Source organism: Periplaneta americana, chromosome 14 (assembly GCF_040183065.1).
Source record: "Periplaneta americana isolate PAMFEO1 chromosome 14, P.americana_PAMFEO1_priV1, whole genome shotgun sequence".
Classification (NCBI taxonomy): domain Eukaryota; kingdom Metazoa; phylum Arthropoda; class Insecta; order Blattodea; family Blattidae; genus Periplaneta; species Periplaneta americana.
Genome location: NC_091130.1, coordinates 154,343,587 through 154,365,509, shown reverse-complemented (window position 1 = coordinate 154,365,509; position 21,923 = coordinate 154,343,587). Strand labels below are relative to the sequence as shown.

At 36.9% G+C, this 21,923-nt stretch overlaps 1 protein-coding gene across 2 annotated transcripts in view; it reads right to left on the bottom strand.

Annotated features, from left to right (window-relative positions):
* The window catches only part of LOC138713885 (transient receptor potential-gamma protein-like), a 52,430-nt gene extending 30,778 nt beyond the window's left edge, over positions 1–21,652 (bottom strand). For both annotated transcript variants that reach the window (XM_069846389.1, XM_069846390.1), the window contains exons 1-6: positions 21,583–21,652; positions 17,119–17,231; positions 11,087–11,312; positions 9,720–9,862; positions 8,857–9,058; positions 233–403 (exon numbers count right to left, since the gene is read on the bottom strand). In XM_069846389.1, coding sequence (XP_069702490.1) covers positions 233–403; positions 8,857–9,058; positions 9,720–9,862; positions 11,087–11,312; positions 17,119–17,231; positions 21,583–21,621 — 894 coding nt within the window. In that variant the 5' untranslated portion in view covers positions 21,622–21,652. The remainder of the gene's footprint in view (positions 1–232; positions 404–8,856; positions 9,059–9,719; positions 9,863–11,086; positions 11,313–17,118; positions 17,232–21,582) is intronic.
* Positions 21,653–21,923: the final 271 nt, after the last annotated feature.

Below are 21,923 nucleotides of genomic sequence, written 5' to 3'. Positions count from 1 at the left end.
CACACTTTGAAATGAACACCCAGTAGAATGTACATACATTAACACTGATAGTCATTGTCCAGTAATGATCGGAAAATCACAGTTAAGCTTTGAGCGCTAAGCATTTGAAACTTTCAGTTGCTTCTCCTGAAAAATGTATTCTAAATGACATCCATCATTCTTGCAGTGGACTCTTCAAATGGTAACGGACGTTTTCACAGAATAGGAGCCCACTTCAAGAAGGATGTGTCACCTCTTTCTGATGCAGCTTGACGGCCAGCTTGAGGCGTTTGAGGTGCATGCGTCCCTGGGTGTGGATCGCGGGCTCCTCAGGGTCGTAGTTGAGGATGATCTCCAGCTCACGGGAGCTGCGCGTGTGGTCCAGCAGAGCTGTGGCGAAGACCTTGCACTTGTGCTTCAGCTCCTGAAACAACACGCCATGACTGACCAAATACTGAATTGAAAAGTTTTGAGACATTCTTTGCAAACAAGTGCAACAAGCAAAGCGAAAAATAGTCAGTGACATATTATAATTAGAGACATTCAAAATATGACATTTCATATTCTAAACCAGGCGTGGCGAAAACGCAATCGTGCGCCGAGCCACTGTGTAACCTGCAACGTGCATAGCACCTATGGCAGTTATCGCCAAAAGCTGTGTCGCGATACATGCCCCTGTCTCCACTCAAGCGTAACCATGGCATCATACCCCCACCCTCTGTTTACAGCCTTCACTTCGATCAGCAGGAGACGTACGTACACATGTAATGTTACAAGTGTGTAGGATAATATTATGTTTCGATGTCTTTTCCAAAACAGAAAACAGATAATATGTAAAAACTAAATTTAAAGGGGCATGGAAGCAAAAGTATTTCTTTTGTGCAGATGGCAAAAATATGAGATACTTAATTTGTTGTAAAATTTTAAATGAAGTATAAAAGAACAATGTACGTTGTCATTATTCTTCTTGTTATGAAGACTACCACGCCCTTACCTCTAAATTGAATATCTCATTAATAAACGAACAATAAAAATTATCGGCTTCTATGTCTTCATCGGAGTAAAATACTTCGACGGTTTTTTCCGACGTATGTAGTGTAATTTGAATATTTCATTAATAGATAAACAATTAAAAATTATCGGCTTCTATGTCTTCATCGCGGTAAAATACTTCGACTTTTTTTCCGACGTATGTAGTGTAATTTGAATATTTCATTAATAAATAAACAATTAAAAATTATCGGCTTCTATGTCTTCATCGCGGTAAAATACTTCGACGGTTTTTTCCGACGTATGTAGTGTAATTTGAATATTTCATTAATAAATAAACAATTAAAAATTATCGGCTTCTATGTCTTCATCGCGGTAAAATACTTCGACTTTTTTTCCGACGTATGTAGTGTAATTTGAATATTTCATTAATAAATAAACAATTAAAAATTATCGGCTTCTATGTCTTCATCGCGGTAAAATACTTCGACGGTTTTTTCCGACGTATGTAGTGTAATTTGAATATTTCATTAATAAATAAACAATTAAAAATTATCGGCTTCTATGTCTTCATCGCGGTAAAATACTTCGACGCTTTTTTCCGACGTATGTAGTGTAATTTGAATATTTCATTAATAGATAAACAATTAAAAATTATCGGCTTCTATGTCTTCATCGCGGTAAAATACTTCGACTTTTTTTCCGACGTATGTAGTGTAATTTGAATATTTCATTAATAAATAAACAATTAAAAATTATCGGCTTCTATGTCTTCATCGCGGTAAAATACTTCGACGTTTTTTTCCGACGTATGTAGTGTAATTTGAATATTTCATTAATAAATAAACAATTAAAAATTATCGGCTTCTATGTCTTCATCGCGGTAAAATACTTCGACGTTTTTTTCCGACGTATGTAGTGTAATTTGAATATTTCATTAATAAATAAACAATTAAAAATTATCGGCTTCTATGTCTTCATCGCGGTAAAATACTTCGACGCTTTTTTCCGACGTATGTAGTGTAATTTGAATATTTCATTAATAGATAAACAATTAAAAATTATCGGCTTCTATGTCTTCATCGCGGTAAAATACTTCGACTTTTTTTCCGACGTATGTAGTGTAATTTGAATATTTCATTAATAAATAAACAATTAAAAATTATCGGCTTCTATGTCTTCATCGCGGTAAAATACTTCGACGTTTTTTTCCGACGTATGTAGTGTAATTTGAATATTTCATTAATAAATAAACAATTAAAAATTATCGGCTTCTATGTCTTCATCGCGGTAAAATACTTCGACGTTTTTTTCCGACGTATGTAGTGTAATTTGAATATTTCATTAATAAATAAACAATTAAAAATTATCGGCTTCTATGTCTTCATCGCGGTAAAATACTTCGAAGTTTTTTTCCGACGTATGTAGTGTAATTTGAATATTTCATTAATAAATAAACAATTAAAAATTATCGGCTTCTATGTCTTCATCGCGGTAAAATACTTCGACTTTTTTTCCGACGTATGTAGTGTAATTTGAATATTTCATTAATAGATAAACAATTAAAAATTATCGGCTTCTATGTCTTCATCGCGGTAAAATACTTCGACGTTTTTTTCCGACGTATGTAGTGTAATTTGAATATTTCATTAATAAATAAACAATTAAAAATTATCGGCTTCTATGTCTTCATCGCGGTAAAATACTTCGAAGTTTTTTTCCGACGTATGTAGTGTAATTTGAATATTTCATTAATAAATAAACAATTAAAAATTATCGGCTTCTATGTCTTCATCGCGGTAAAATACTTCGAAGTTTTTTTCCGACGTATGTAGTGTAATTTGAATATTTCATTAATAAATAAACAATTAAAAATTATCGGCTTCTATGTCTTCATCGCGGTAAAATACTTCGAAGTTTTTTTCCGACGTATGTAGTGTAATTTGAATATTTCATTAATAAATAAACAATTAAAAATTATCGGCTTCTATGTCTTCATCGCGGTAAAATACTTCGACTTTTTTTCCGACGTATGTAGTGTAATTTGAATATTTCATTAATAGATAAACAATTAAAAATTATCGGCTTCTATGTCTTCATCGCGGTAAAATACTTCGACTTTTTTTCCGACGTATGTAGTGTAATTTGAATATTTCATTAATAGATAAACAATTAAAAATTATCGGCTTCTATGTCTTCATCGCGGTAAAATACTTCGACGTTTTTTTCCGACGTATGTAGTGTAATTTGAATATTTCATTAATAAATAAACAATTAAAAATTATCGGCTTCTATGTCTTCATCGCGGTAAAATACTTCGACGTTTTTTTCCGACGTATGTAGTGTAATTTGAATATTTCATTAATAAATAAACAATTAAAAATTATCGGCTTCTATGTCTTCATCGCGGTAAAATACTTCGAAGTTTTTTTCCGACGTATGTAGTGTAATTTGAATATTTCATTAATAAATAAACAATTAAAAATTATCGGCTTCTATGTCTTCATCGCGGTAAAATACTTCGACTTTTTTTCCGACGTATGTAGTGTAATTTGAATATTTCATTAATAGATAAACAATTAAAAATTATCGGCTTCTATGTCTTCATCGCGGTAAAATACTTCGACGTTTTTTTTTAAGTATGTAGTGTAATTTACGACTTCGTGACCAGTCTGGTACGTTTTTCTAATTTCAAATATCTGCTGATGTGAAGTACACGTTCTTTTTATGGTAAATAAGAAAATATATTTCATTTTATTAATAATACAAAAATAATGAATAGGAGGATAAAAGATAACATGGAAAAAAGTGTGTGTAGTTAATAAGTAGAAGATTATTATATTGTTTTTGTTTTCTGGTCACAGTCCGTCTCTGCACTGTTATTCACTGCATTACCTGAGGAGATACCCACTCCACTCCTCTCCCTGCGACAGTGGTGTGCGAGTTGCACTTCTATTACGTCACAATTTCATGATAATGTTGGCAACCACTGACCTATGGAGGGAGACGGACACCCGAAGGGGAAGTGAAGCAACTGTCTGACTTATTAACGGTTTTTCATTTTTCTTACGTCAAGCACTTGAATAAAATTTTATGTAGTACAAGGTTACAAACTAATGTTTAGTACGTGTAACGAAGAAAGAAATGAACAAAAAAACATAGGACACATTATCACAACCTAAAATTAACTGTCTTCAGAATGTCTCTGCGACAGAGTTTCAAAATCAGGAATTATGTCACTTACTGCCAGTCGTAGTTGATCACGAAGGTATTTATCTGTCAGTCGTGATCTAAATTTGGTTTTTACTATTTTCATTGTTGAAAATAATTTTTCATAAACGTAAGTTGTAGCGAACATGGCTTCAACAGAGCAAGCGAAAGAACGAAGCTTGGGATATTTATTTTTAGCAAAGATTTGAAAAGTTCAACATTTGTCAAGTCCTTACATCTAGCTTTCATTTAACATCACATTGTAAATCTGTGAGTTCAAATTGAAGATCTAACCGCATTATTCGTAGGCCTACATCTGCTGAAAAAGGGTCGACGCACAGAGATGATGATGATGATGATGATGATAATAATAATAATAATAATAATAATAATAATAATAATAATAATAACAACACTTAACCTTTTAATGTTTCATGAATGACATGCAGTATAATGTCGTTTTATGTTATACAACCGTTTTCCTCCTAATACTTGTGAACAAATCATACATTTAATATTCTCATCATATTGTCAGCAAAAAAAAAAAAAAAAAAAAATGCGTCCTCCCATCCTACTTGGAACTTTGTTTTTATAGAGGTACATGGTTTCGAGAGAGACATTGCGACGATACGCCACTCGCAAATCAGAAACAAATACTAATGGAACGGAGTTTGACTCCAGTGAGTGAGAGGGTGGGTGTTGTGGGAGGTAGGAAGCAAGGGAAATGCACAGCTATCATTGCGAGCCACAATGTGCTCGTGAGTCGCATTTTCGCCACGGCTGTTCTAAACCATGGTAGGGCAAATCTGTCCCCTAGAGCCAGATACGTCATAGCGTCACGTGTCTTGCTTCTCCCTCCACCAAGACCTCGTAGTGGATAATCAACACAAGTAGACGTAACCTTATGCACTACTGCAGTACAATGAAAAGAAAACGAATAAGGATATACAATGTGGGTAAGCAAATAGTATATGAACGAGGGTTTATGGGTTCCGCTTCACTTCCCCGTTGTGCCCACAGCTTGGGTAGACGAAGTAACAGGAAAACATCTTTAAGGGTATATGTACGTGAACGACCACAAGTATTATCAGAAAAAACAGGCTCTCAATTTCCACAATTTTAAAAGGAAATAAACTCACAATTGGACAAATATTAGAAAGTACCACAACAAGACTTATTAGAACTTAAATATCTGATGAAAGTATAAAAAAGGTTACTAATAATATTTTTTAGAAATCGTTATTTACTTTAAATTAAATTTTCCATAATTTGAAAATTTTCACACGTTATTTCATAACTCCACAACCATTAAAGATAGAAATCTGAAATTTTATACACTGATTTAACATGTATTTATGCAAAATATAGACTAAAATAATGCCCATTTCTTTAAAAATAGAAAAATTATGTCACAAAATATTATGTCAATTTTAATATATTTTATATAGGACAAATAAAAAATTAATTGTATTAAAGTAACTCTACATGTCTGAGAGTAGTCTGCTTTTCAGAAATAAGTGTTTATTACATGCAGAAAAAATATTAAAGATGTCAGAGAGACCATAACAATGTTATGGTTACCAAATGACGTAACTGCAGAATTATTTTGTTTTTTTTTTCATACTCTGATAAAACTGGTTTGAAAAGTATTATTAGTAACCTTTTTAATACTTTTATCAGATATTTAAGTTCTGATAAGTCTTGTTGTGGTACCTTCTAATTTTTGTTCAATTGTGAGTTCATTTTCTTATAAAATTTTAGAAATTTAGAGCCTTCATTTTCTGATAATATTTGTGGTCGTTCACGTATATATACCCTTAAGAGGGCGATACCAAGTGAAAAGTGAAACATTGAACACGAAAATCAAGTAAATCAAAATAATTCTTATAGCCTACATCGGGGTTTCTCCAAAATTTGATCATTTTAGTAATGAGGAAAAAAGCATATTGAAAACACAGAAAATACGCCGGAACCAATCAAATTCAGTGTTGCAAGAGGGTTTATCCACAGTCTAGCACATATAATTAGAGATGGCCGATATTTCACAAACCGATATTTTGTCACAGGTATTTTTTTGTCACAGATGAACCTGTGACTGATGACGCGAAATATCTGTGACAAAATATCGCTATCGAAATCTGCTCCGTATTCAGTACTTTATGACCGTTGCAACGTCTGTGACTGATATTTTCTCCTCTACGTCGTGAGTTTGCGCATGCGCATGATACAATAACAGCAATCAGGCGGTGGTATTTGATTATTTTTTCGTGACATTTTGTTCAATATTATTTTTTTCAAAGTGATGATGTGTTGCAAAGTAATTAGCGGCATTATAGTAATATAATCATGAATCTAACATTTTGTTTTCATATTTAGTCTGCATATATGCTTTATAAATATTTTATGTATTCCCGAGATCTTCACATTTTCATATTACTGTGAATATATATTAATGTGTAAGTATTTTCCACCCAATTTTTACGCAGTAACAATATTTTTTTTTTAGTTATACTATTAATTACAAACAGAATAGGCTAGTCACAGGAGCCTACATTATTTTAATAACTTTACCGTCCTGTACTTCTCTCATTATTTATGTATGATCCAGTTTTAATGTATAGCTCCAACACGAACCGTGCAGGGTAGTATTAATTAAAATAATTAAACTTAAAATAAAATTATTTTTGTAATAAGTTCTTTACCGGTATGTTGTTTATGGTTATTAACTCTTATGAAATCGCACAGTGCTTCCTAACATCAGGGGCGTATTTTGCGGGCTACCGGGGCTACCGGCGGTAGCCCAAGGAAATTACAAAAGAAAAAGTTTATAATATAACATAATGTAATAATTTTGTATTATTAGTCTTACCATAGTCATTAAAATTAAAGTAATTGTTATATATATTTTGTGTAATAATAGGGTCAGCGGTAGCCAAAACCATTTAACCAGTATACGCCACTGCCTAACATTGGTACTTGTGTGGGGTGTTATTTCACCCCAATTAATAGGCCTAATCAATGCTCTAAACTTGATATTTAGTGATTTTTATCTTGATATTGTTAAAATAATCAACTTGCAAGTAGTTAGCAAAAATTGTCAATTTTATAAATTCCAAAAAGATTGACATCTAGCAGACACTGCTTCAACAAATCGTTCTCATTGCCCTTGCACACTTTTAAAATAGGCCTACACTTACACATAAATGGGATAATTAATTACATTTGAAAATAAGGGGCATCAAACGTAAATCATGTTAATTCACTCCGTGTCCCTGAACGTTATGTTCTTCCGAACTTTCGAAGCATTTCTCACAAGCCGACAACAATGATGGGCAACTTATTTGGCTAAACTAACTTTGAGATAGTTTCCTTCGTATTCCCCTTATATACACCTTGCATATAAGAATCTGTGACAGGTCAGGTTTGGTTGGTTTAAGCTTTTATTATGCCTAGACATATACGATCAACGACTAAACTAGCGTCGAGGTAGTTCCCTTCGTACTACGCATATACACCTTGCATATACGAATATTTGGTTAGTTTAGTATTTGTTATGCCTCGGATATACGATCAACTGCATCTCCTCAAAAAATCAAAGTCGACGACTTTCACTTCCGAAACTACCTCAGCGCTAGTTTAACCCAAGCAACTGTCTCTCCACAAAAAAAAAAAAAAAAAAAAATCCTTACAAATGCAACGATTTTCACATCAGAAATCGCCGAAACTACTTCTACGCTAGTTTCACCATCTTATTATGAATGATATAGTGATTACACGATTAAATAATAATACCATTGGTTACCAATACTTTATCTTGTGTAAAATTCTGTCTGAACAACCGTTTTGTTTTGTAATTATTTTCCATTGTTTTTCCGAATACTTATGTTTCGTTAATTTTTATTATGACTCAGTATTATGATGTTAATGCACGACTTAGAATAATTTATCCATTATATTATATACAATAAAAAGGATCAATTTTTAAAACGATTAGGATAATCATATAACCTCAATTTCTCCATACCGACCTACATTAAAAAAATTATCAATTTATTCTATATCTACAATCAATTACGATATAACATCTTGGTATATGAGGTTAACTTTTTACATGTTACTGTTCAGTTAGGTTAGTATTTATTTGTTAATGGTACATGTACATAAGTTATTTGTTGGATTTTCCCATATAAACCACTGATGGGTGGCGTGTATAGAGAAATCGTATTCACATTGCACTGTTCTTCAATATTTCCTGTTAATTTTTATCGGTGTGACAAAATATCGGTGTAATTCATGCATATTGTGCTTACTTATCGATATAAAATATCGGTGTGACAAAATCACAGGTAAAAGTCACAGATATTTAATTGTCACAGTCACAGTTGTCACAGATACTTGAAAATATCGTTTAAGCTCAACTCTACATATAATCACGAAGCGTGAGGTGATTTTTTGCATTTCTCGCGATACAATGCTCCAAGCGGTTAGCAACTGAAAGTACTAGGAACAATAGACTGTGCGATAGTAGCGACCCTAGTGGCTAGCAACTAAAGTTCAACTGTCATTGGATGCATATTCCCTACGTATTGAGCTTCGTGACTGCATGTAGGCTACTAGACTGTGTTTATCTGTTTTCGGAGGTGCTGCAATGTCTTGTACATGTTACTGTTAGGGTACCTGGTACTCCTTGCGGAACTCGTGCTCCACGTAGCTGAGTCTGCGCAGCTCCCAGGACAGCAGGAAGGCCGTCAGGATGGGGTCCTTCGCCGTCAGGCACATCAGCGACGGACTGGCCAGCGCGCGGAATGCGTTCATGCGGGACCGCGAGTGGTGCACCGTGTCCCGTGTGCGTGACGTCACGCACTCGCAGCACTCGCACCTACGCACGGCACAGTTATCATCAATATCATCTGATTTTTTAAGAAATTTTAATTCAATGTACCCAATAGTTATTTAAGCAACAAGTGGATAATCTTGATGATTATGGCATGAGTGAATGTTTGTGGAACGAACTATCGTTCGTGCGACTTTTTTTTATGAGTGCCATAGTAAGATTAGTCACGAGTTGGATACAACACTTTATGGCATTTTAGCATTATAAATTGTAGGATATAAATTATGAATTAGTTCGGACTCCTGCCGTCGGTAATCAGAACTTGGCTGACCTGCAACGTGTCTACCTACCAATGATGCGTTAGTATTTTTAATTGACGTCCTCATATAAATTGCACGTGGAATATAAAACAACATTGTCATATTTCGAGTCGATCGATAATAACAAAAAAGGTTAATGATTTTAATTAAAAGTCATCTTATAGCTTAAAACTTATTCACTATGGATTGGTAGAAATCACTGTACTCGTAATGATGTCGGTATAAAATAATATTGTAATCTTTACAACGAAAATGTGACAACACCGCTTGACATTACAAGCACTGATGCCTGCAAAAAGATATATACAACACAAAGCCTGCCGCTAGGGCGCTAATTGAACTATCTATTTGATATCTGACTGCATGTTAACACGTTCTGTACTTGCCTGACGTCATGTGGCGTTGGAATGGTGGCGCCGCGATCCAGCAACATTCTGACGACCTCGAAACGATCCAGTTGGGCCGCTAGGATGAGTGGGGTCATGTCGGAGCTGAAGCTGCGACTCTCGGGTGGCAGTGCCTCCCAGCTCTGTCATATTATAGAACACACAAATTTTCTCCAATAATAGGTATCTACATGTTCACTACATATATGCTGGGTTGCGAGAAAGTATTTAATGCATCGTTAGCCGCTAATGATGCACTAAGTTCTAAAGAAGTGTTGCAAGAAACATCTTTAGTGTTGATAATTCACTAACTTAGAGGTCTGATTTACCTCCTCTAAATATTTAATTCTTCGTTAGGCAGCCATTTTGTATACAATTTATGCATCGCTTTTAATCTGCTTATACGATGTCATCTACATCACATTAATTTAGGTACGTGCTCTTCGGTGTGTATAGAATGTTTATTAGCAAAGTATTATATATTTTATAATTTTATTATTTCATAATTCTTCATGTAACCAAGTTATTTTGTCTATACCACAGATTCTACTTCGTCATCTGACTGACCTTCTAGAAATTCTTCCTAGCCAGCGACTGTTTCGCGACAGTCTTGTTGTACGTTGAAAGACAGATTTTCTTCCAACATTCTGCCTTTTCCTTATTGGTGGTACCGTCTGTCTTTTCGTTTTCCACTGTATTAATACATATTTTCACTATTGCGAGCAACAGATGCTTGCCCCTCTCGCTGAAATTCTTGCTTCTGCTTCTTTTGTGCTCCATAATGATATTTACAACAAATAAACATGGCAAAACAACTGCTACATTTAAATCGATGTTCACTTTTTATTTAAGAGATGCCACGTTGCCACACTACGAAGTCCAAAGATTCGATATTAAACTTCCAATTACTAATGATCCGTTAAATGTTCCATCTGCAACTCGCGAATTCGGTAACTATAATGGTCCATTAGCTAATGGAAGACTAACTTATTTATAAGTTTGTTTTCTTGCAACCCACCAATAGTCTTGATTATTCAATGAGGACGGGGTGGCCTTACGGCCTTAACTCTGCCAGCTAAGATAAAGCATTATTATTATTATTATTATTATTATTATTATTATTATTATTATTAGCCTATTATTATTAGCTTATTATTATTATTATTATTATTATTATTATTATTATTAGCCTATTATTATTAACTTATTATTATTATTATTATTATTATTACTACTACTACTACTACTACTACTACTACTACTACTACTACTACTACTACTACTAATGTTGCTACTGCTACTGCTATTTTGATAACGAAAGAAACATCCGAATAAGAACATAATTAGCCAATCCCGGTGCAGCTCACGTGCTCCCGCCCCTCGGCTACGATGGCCTCCTCGTGGTCCAGCAGCAGCTCCACGGCCTCCACGAATTCCTCCGAGATGGCGTGCAGCAGGGCGTCCTGCGCCTCCACGCCCTGCGAGATCAGCAGCTTCACCATGGGCAGGTCCTCGTTGATGATGGCCAGCACCAGGGCCGTGCGCCCCATCGGGTCCACGCAATTCTTGTCTACCAGCTCCATCTCTATCAGCCTGCATCACCAAGTACGCCTAAATGTTTAGTCTTCAACGCCATTTCCTTTCATTGGACAGTTAAACGAAAAGAAATGTGCCACGTAGCTTTCTTCAGCAGGGCAGTGCTAGTGCAACGGCCCACAGATCTTATTGAGTCAATGAAATAAATTGTTAGTAGTGATTTTTTCAGATGGAATAATTACGGAAATCTATGTCTAGGGAACCTTATACAAAGTACTTGTGAGATCAACCCTGATATATGCTTCAGAAACATGGACCATTTCTAAGAATTATGAGAGAAGACTTGAACTTTTTGAAAGGAAGATTCTTCGAAGAATATATGGTCCAGTTTTTGAAAATGGATTATGGAGAAAAAAATATAATGTAGCCTATGTATGTATTTATTCACACTGCAAATGGGTATATACCCGGTGGCAGTGGTAACTAATTACACTCAATAATGACAATTAATAATAAACACAACTAATAAAAACAATAATTAATAATAATAATAATAATAATAATAATAATAATAATAATAATAACAGTAATAAAATAATAATAATAACAAGGAGTATCCTAAATTAAATGAAGCATGGTCACTTAAAATAACATTTAAAGTAAATCTAATTTGTATCTTAGCCCTAAGTTCGAACTGAGACCCACGAGTGTGACAGGTTCATACCTGCACAAGTACCTTTCGACACTACACTTATTTCACTGTCAACTCACTCACTGCACTGATTCTACCTGATTTCACTAACACTTCTAACCGTTTCACTGTTCGAATACTTTGCACAGCCACTTCACTGACACCAACACACTTCACTTACACAATAGACTTCACTGACACCAACACACTTCACTTACACAATAGACTTCACTGACACCAACACACTTCACTTACACAATAGACTTCACTGACACCAACACACTTCACTTACACAATAGACTTCACTGACACCAACACACTTCACTTACACAATAGACTTCACTGACACCAACACACCTCACTTACGCAATAGACTTCCCTGACACCAACACACTTCACTTACGCAATAGACTTCACTGACACCAACACACTTCGCTTACACAATAGACTTCACTGACACCAACACACTTCACTTACGCAATAGACTTCACTGACACCAACACACTTCACTTACACAATAGACTTCACTGATACCAACACACTTCACTTACACAATAGACTTCACTGACACCAACACACTTCACTTACACAATAGACTTCACTGACACCAACACACTTCACTTACACAATAGACTTCACTGATACCAACACACTTCACTTACGCAATAGACTTCACTGACACCAACACACTTCACTTACGCAATAGACTTCACTGACACCAACACACTTCACTTACGCAATAGACTTCACTGACACCAATACACTTCACTTACGCAATAGACTTCACTGATACCAACACACTTCACTTACCCAATAGACTTCACTGACACCAACACACTTCACTTACGCAATAGACTTCACTGACACCAATACACTTCACTTACGCAATAGACTTCACTGATACCAACACACTTCACTTACACAATAGACTTCACTGACACCAACACACTTCACTTACACAATAGACTTCACTGACACCAACACACTTCACTTACACAATAGACTTCACTGACACCAACACACTTCACTTACACAATAGACTTCACTGACACCAACACACTTCACTTACACAATAGACTTCACTGACACCAACACACTTCACTTACGCAATAGACTTCCCTGACACCAACACACTTCACTTACGCAATAGACTTCACTGACACCAACACACCTCACTTACACAATAGACTTCACTGACACCAACACACTTCACTTACGCAATAGACTTCACTGACACCAACACACTTCACTTACACAATAGACTTCACTGACACCAACACACTTCACTTACGCAATAGACTTCCCTGACACCAACACACTTCACTTACGCAATAGACTTCACTGACACCAACACACCTCACTTACCCAATAGACTTCACTGACACCAACACACTTCACTTACGCAATAGACTTCACTGACACCAACACACTTCACTTACACAATAGACTTCACTGATACCAACACACTTCACTCACGCAATAGACTTCACTGACACCAACACACTTCACTTACGCAATAGACTTCACTGACACCAACACACTTCACTTACACAATAGACTTCACTGACACCAACACACTTCACTTACACAATAGACTTCACTGACACCAACACACTTCACTTACGCAATAGACTTCCCTGACACCAACACACTTCACTTACGCAATAGAATTCACTGACACCAACACACCTCACTTACCCAATAGACTTCACTGACACCAACACACTTCACTTACGCAATAGACTTCACTGACACCAACACACTTCACTTACACAATAGACTTCACTGATACCAACACACTTCACTCACGCAATAGACTTCACTGACACCAACACACTTCACTTACGCAATAGACTTCACTGACACCAACACACTTCACTTACACAATAGACTTCACTGACACCAACACACTTCACTTACACAAGACTTCACTGACACTACACACTTCACTGACACAACATACTTCCTCACTCATAGAACACTTCAAATAACAAGATATCAATTACACCCTTTAAATAGTTACTACCGTCTATTAGTAAAGTCCTTAAGCTTAAGTGAATTATGTAGCATGTTTAGAGAGCCCAATATAATAAATATAATTAAAACCAATAGATTGAGGTGGGTGGGACATGTAATGAGAATGGATGCGTCAGAACCTTGTAAAAGAATTATTCTCACAAACCCTGGAGGTCAAAGGACACGAGGACGACCACATCTGCGATGGATTGATGGAGTAGAGAAGGATCTTGTAAGATTGGAATACAGAAATTGGAGGACTGTTGCACAGGACAGAAACAGATGCCAACGACTACTGAGGGAGGCCAGGGCTCATAACGGGCTGTAGTGCCAATGATGATGATGATGATGATGATGATGATGATGGTGATGTTTAGGGCCGGATTTAGGTATAGTGTCGCCCCTAAACTCTCACAAACATGTAGAATCTTTCGTACACAACTTTAACACTTGAATATAAACACTTGCGGACACAATACATTTACATATGCCGAACACATAACTAATGCTAACCACACATACAATAACATAAATACAGACATGGAAATCCTACACATACAACCCAAAAACCAAAAACTCAACACATTAGAACAATATGAAATATACAGACACACTAAAACACACCCTGATCAAATTCTCAACACACAGATCAATTTCAGAACACACACACTATTTGACACCACATTTGAACACTTTTCAACAATCGAACGCACCCACACAATAGGCAGCGAAGTTCGAGATGACGCCGAGATCTAGTAGGCTCTGAGGATGGTGTGAAGAAGCACCGAAACAGCTGTAAGCCGCACATGCTTACACAATTAACACGAGTAAGATCGCCATTTAATCAATTATTTCTCACAAACAGTTTATAAGCAGCTATTATACAGGCCATGTTTAGTTTAAATTAGTTTTAAATTAAATGTTACAATTCAGAAAACAATAAATTACTGGAATCAAAATACATGCATCTTACTTGTGAATTATAAAGATTTCCTCCGCACTTTCTTCACAGAGAAAGCATTGATGATGTCATCAAAGTCGATGTGACGAAGCACATCAGACTCGATGAAAAAAAAGTATATTCAAACTTATTCATTGTTGAAACAAAATTGATTTGTGAAAGGCAGGCTGTCATTTATTTTTAAGTACCGGTATTGGTTTTGTTGGTGGTATTATTGTTACGAGTATTACGACTTTTTTAACTCGAGTTATACCAATGATATGACAGAACGTCCTAAAGAAAATTGACGTGGATTGGAAAGAGAGGGGGCTATTCAGTAACGTTCGTATGAAACGAGACAAAGTCAGGATAGAAAACTGTCAGAAGGAAGTGAAATAGGGAAAGGCGTACGACAAAGATACACTTTATCACTTACACTCTTCAAAATCTACTTGGAGGACTTAGTGAAAACTATTTTCAGAACATGGGAGGAGTGATAGTAGGAGGAAGAAGAATAAACTGCATAAGATTTGCTGATGATATGGCGTTGTTAGCAGAAGAGGAAATGATACTAAGGGATATGCTACTGGAGCTAAATGACAACTGTGAGCAATATGGAATGAAGATAAATGCAAACAAGACGAAGACCAGGTAAACGTGCCAATTCTAAATGAGGCAGTAGAGCAAGTGGACAGCTTCAAGTACTTGGGGTGTACTATAAGCAGTAACATGAGCTGCTGCCAGGAAGTCAAAAGGAGGATAGCAATGGCAAAGGAAGCTTTTAATAGAAAAAGGAGCATCTTCTGCAGGCATCTGGAAAAACAACTAAGGATGAGGCTAGTGAAATGTTTTGTGTGGAGTGTGGCATTGTATGGAACAGAAACATGGACATTACGAAAAAGTGAAGAGAAGCGACTAGAAGTATTTTAAATGTGGATGTGGAGAAAGATGGAGCGTGTGAAGTGGGCAGACAGAATAAGAAGCGAAGTTATTTTGCAAAGAGTGGACGAAGAAAGAATGATGCTGAAACTGATCGGAAAGAGAAAAAATAATTATAGTCCCGACGCTGTTATTTCCGGCGTGACTCCACCCCTTTGCTTATGTCTTAGAAAGTAAAGGCTCTATAAAGTCTAGGTAGGTAGTATCGTTCGCCATTTTTGTTCTCACATTGCCGAGCTACCAGACGAGGAATCTATTTGCCACACCGTTAAACATTATCATGTCGTAGCTCCTATGATAATAAATCAAACGCACTGTAATTCAGCAAATAATTGAGCGGCAAATAACGTCTTCGTGTGCTTTCTGCGAAAGTCAAAAAAAGAGCTAAAATGGCGGGCGATTATATTAAGTATTTATCGAGCCTTAAGAAATGAATCAGCGAATCACAAGACGCACACGTTTAAATGTAGCCGATCTGCAACGCGATTGGCTGCCGGAAATTAGAGCGACGGGACTATAGTTGGGTCATTGGTTGAAAAGAAACTGCCTACTAAAGGATGTACTGGAAGGAATGGTGAACGGGAGAAGAGTTCGGGGCAGAAGAAAATATCAGATGATTGACGACATTAACATAGATGGATCATATGAGGAGGCTAAGAGGAAGGCAGAAAATAGGAACAACTGGAGAATGCTGGGTTTGCAGTGTAAGAATTGCTCCTGGGCAGAACACTATGAATGAATGAAGGTGGACATGGTTTCGTAGTTTAGCCTACATGTCGCCCCTCCGTTCTGGCAGTTAGATATATAGGGTATTCCTCCCGTATGTGGACAATTACGTGTGTACACGGCACCTTAGGAGTTTCTAGCTGCCGCGGACTCTCTTATCCTGTGAGTTCATGGTAGTCTGACATGATTAGGGGAGAGTCGGGTAGTATTGGACATCGGGTAATATCGGACAGTGAGTTTATTTCATCTACCACACGATGATAGTACCTGATTCACATGGTTACGTTTCTGTGATGTCGCATAGAGAAACGTAACCATGTCATTCAGGTACTACCATATGGTGGTAGATGAAAGAAAAGCACTGTCCGATATTACCCGATGTCCGATACTACCCGACTCTCCCCTAATAAATTTTCGTAGCTTTCATGTCGCCACTGTGTACAGATCACAGATCACAGATCATTTCTGTCGTGTGCGGACAATTACGTGTGTACACGGCGCTTAAGAATTTCTGGTTGCTGCAGATCCTTGTATCATGACATGGTACACACCTCTTGGTGGCTTTCATGTCCCCCCGCTGTACCGCCAGGAGGAACTTGCGCTCGTCTATGGATAGCTGCGTGCGTACTCGGCGCCTCGGGAATTTCTGCTTGGCGCCTCCCGTCTGTCGTAACACAATAAAGTAATAACATTAATTATTCTAATTCATTCTCTTCAGAGCTTACAAATCGAATGTGTTTTCTGTGGTAAATTATCTAATTTTTAATATGCGTGTGGAGTAAAGCATTGGTTGAACAATAGCCAGACACCCACTTAAGTCCGGGCGCAAACGGAGTCACTAGCCACCCTCACCGGTGGCTAAACATGACCACTAGTGATCTCCACTTTATGCAGACATTTTATCCAACCACGTGTCAGTAGGAAAATGGACTTCGATATGGAAGCATTGGTCGCAATACTATACAGTAGGTATCCTACAAACAAAGCTCGACTCGGACTCCTCACAGAATATGATAACATATGATCAAATGCAGTGGCGTAGCGTCAATGTAAGCTAAAAAACTTAGCTTCCCCAGCTAATAATAATTTCATAATAAACCCGCAGTTTATGGAGAAAATTATTTTATTAATTTTAATAGAATTTATATTTACGCTTTAAATATTGTGATGCGGCAGCTCAGGATGATTTGTGATGCAGCAGTAAACAAGAAGCCTGCACACACCAGCTTCCAAGCAGACCGGTTTCTTCTGTGTAATCCACCCCGCAGATTTTCCATCCCTTTCTGACTAAACTACCCTAGTCGCAAGGCTCGCAAGAAGCTAGCTTTAACATTTAAAATAAGTAGTTTCCGAGTTATCCCTTTTCGTCAGTTGTGTTCAGTTGAAGTGTTAGTGTGCATTGTGGCTGATGTAATAAATAATGAGCGAAATAACAGTTCCTGACACTAATTTACTTGAATTTTTTTAGGACAATTGTATTATCAAGACTGACTTACGAACAAAAGTGTGATTTAAAAAACAAATGACCGACTCCCTTGCTGTCAATGAAGGACACAACCAAAAGACAGACGCATACTTACGTAATGATACTAATATTGTGATTTCTCTAAGTATGGCAGGGAGTGAGCTAATGTTATACGTATACGTGTCTATTTGTTAGAGATATGTGTAAACCGTGAAATCATATTTTATTACGTATCATTTGAGGTCATGCCTTATTGGTGTTACTTACGAGGTTCCAACCAATCTTCGACTGCTGACTTAACATTGACTACTATTTATTTTAAGACTGTATTTTTGTAATACGTTTTCTCATATTGCATGAAAGACAACTTGAGTTAGCTTCCCCTGCTCAAAATTTCATGCTACGCCACTGATCAAATGTCTGATTTTGGGTATATTACACTATATCAAAGCTTTTTTCACATCTTTCGTCACAGTTCTAACAATCAATCCACGGCAGTTCTATGCATGTTGCAACCGTAAGTGCAGCAATGGTTATTGCATTAATACTGGAGAAAAAATATAAAAAAAACATATTTGGGTTAGAGATTGGCCAGGGAGAAGAGATACAAGAGGAATCCATCAAACTCTATTGAGAGAACTTCAGTGTGAAGATGTGAAATCCTATAATCCTTACCCTAGTACAAACCCTAGTAATGCCGCACTTCGATTATTGTGACGTTCTGTTAAGTGACCTAAGTTCTGCACTGTCAGTCAAGTTACAGCGAGCTCAGAATATGTGCGTCAGATACGTGTGCAACATCCGACGATATGACCACATATCACCGTCCTTCGCAAGTCTTTCGTGGCTCCGACTTAAAGAACGCAGAACTTTACACTCTTTGTCTTTACTCTTTCGAATTCTGCACACCTTAACACCAAATTACCTTTCGTCTCGTTTCTCTTATGTATTCTCTAACCACGACGTAAATACCAGATCACTTATCTGTGGCACGCTAAGTATACCTCTTCATAGAACATCTCGTTATTCATCATCTTTTACAGTATCCACCTCGCGTCAATGGAATTCCTTGTCACAAAGTATTAGGGGCTGCAAGACAATAAACACCTTTAAGAACAGCTTAAAAGATAACCTTATTAGCATTTCACTCCAATCATACTGATTTAAACTATCACTGACTACATTGTTACTTCTTTCTTTTAGACATCATCCTGATTGTGCTGTATTTTCAAAATTGTCTCATAATAATCTCTTTCTATTATCTAATATTATTCGAAATATATTAACATTCTATGTATTTTAGCTTAATTCTGCTACATAGTTTATTTCAGTGTTTAATTAATAGTTCATAGTATTTTGTTGTTTAATTCGTAAATAACTCTTGTATACATGTAACTCTCATCTAAATCAAATTGTTGAATTCTTTGTAAGTTCATGCATATGTATATACTCTTTTTGCTGGTTGAGTGGAAGAGAAGGCCTTACGGCCTTAACTCTGCCAGCTAAAATAAATCAATATTATTATTATTATTATTATTATTATTATTATTATTATTATTATTATTATTATTATATGTATTTAAGAATGGATGACGTAACATTTCATGTGACTCACAATGTGATGTTAAAAGTCATGTGGTTTCACAGACCATAATATGATATGATATGATATGATACAATCTATGATTTATTGTCATTAAGCACAGCATCCCACATTCACATTTCTGTCACACAGACCATGTGTACTTAATGTCCGCCATTTTCTTTCTTCTTAGTCAAAGATTTTATCAAAGGTATGATGATGACCATAACTTTTATCACAGAACTATGTCACAGCTAGATGTGATCAAAGATACTATATTACACTGTAAAAGATTTTATCATATATATTTTATGAAACTTCTGTGTCACAGAAATGTGATAGTGTAATATAGGCCTTACCCCCCCCCCCCTGCAGTAGGCGTGAGAGCATGCTAGAAACGGGAGCATACGTCATTTGCGCGAGACAATCACGCCCGCTGGTTTCTGCGCACCGAGTTTTCGTTGTTGGATGCCTATAATAAATAGGGGGCGGATTTTTAGCATATTTGTATGTTTTATTCCATCGTTGCAAATCATATGCTACGGTTATACAGGGTGATTCACGACGAATGACCCGTGGTTTAGGAAACAATTCTAGGGCCTATAGACATTTTGGGCATAAAAATATAATATGAATATGGGTCCGAACCCATGTATTGTGGGTCCCTATCACCACGGCACGGCGCGTCCTCAGGTTGCGGATAGAGGAGACGGCCTCCAGATATGGAGGGTAGCTGCGAATATATTGAATAAGCAGTCGTGGACAGCCGATAAGAGGTGGTCCTCCAGCTTGGGGGTTGGGCGAAGAACTAACAATCCATCACCGTAAAAAAACAGCTTGTTACGAAACCACACAATAAGCCTCGGATAAGGGTGTTTGAGAATAAGGTTCTTAGGAAAATATTTGGGGCTAAGATGGATAAAGTTACAGGAAAATGGAGAAAGTTACACAACGCAGAACTGCACATAGGAACATTAAATCCAGACGTTTGAGATGGGCAGGGCATGTAGCACGTATGGGCGAATCCAGAAATGCATTTACAGTGTTAGTTGCGAGGTCAGAGAGAAAAATACCTTTGGGGAGGCCGAGATGTAGATGGGAGGATAATATTAAAATGAATTTGAGGGAAGTGGGACATGATGGTAGACAACGGAGCTGGGAATGACGTGCCGGACGCGAGCGGTTGTGTTTACGCAAAATAAACTACGGTCGAAAGCAGTCACATACAGCAAGACACGGCCACTACCTCAGCGTGTGGCCCGTATACAACTGCGCCCAGTGTATTATTGGTTTTTCCCCTTCAAAATTTTCTATACCTCCTTCAGTGGAGCAGCGTAACCCGGAGTGACACTAGTGGCCAACAGGCTTGGAGCTCACATATTTAGTTTCTTACAGCCCCGAACCACTTGCAAGGACGCGTTTGCGTACCTTTTAAATTTCTCCTCCCAATTCTCCTCTTTCAATTCAATTCAATCAATTCAGAAAATCGAGTCTATTAAAACTGCATACAAAATACAGACCGCAATTTGAGCATTCACCGGTGCCTGTGGCTAGTGGCTCCGTTTGCGTCAGGCATTAGATAAAGTGACCAGACGTCCTGTTCTGAACAGGACAGTCCTGTTTTTCAGACCTTTTGTGACCCTACAGTTCTTGTTGGGACATCTGTTGGTCCCGTTTTGTTGAAAAATGAAAAGAAAAATCTCGCTGAACAATGGACCAAAATGAAATGAAGTTGAAATATGTACAAGATTATTAAAAACGCTTCTGGCGATTCCAACATTGATGATGATGATGATGATGATGATGATGATGATGATAATGATGATGATGATGATGAATTAATGACAAAGCCAGTGCTAATGTAGACAAAGACACTCAGTGGATTAGAGAGAAGAAAGAAGTTCACACATGGCATGAGTAGGAACTTCCCAACATTTCTCAGTGCTATTGTGCTTTGGTGCAACTCACCTGGTCTGCGCCTGCGTCCGCCATGTCCGACGACTCCATTTGTTGTGACGTGAAGAACTTCACATGTCTATCACCGTCTGCCGCAACATAAACACATCATAAGTATGCTATAAATATTAATCTCAGCTTTTATTTTGTCATATTTTCTCTTTATAAGGCGTTTTACTTTCGTTAATTTATACTAGTAACATACTACAGTCACTAATCGCGATTATCGACCTAATTGTGATCGCGATCAGGAGCTTAATCCTGTTTCCTGAACTAGATAATCGCGCTGAGGCACGGCCCGGTGGACGAAAGTAACATTTTAATATTCTTTGGTTTCGATCACCTTGATATTG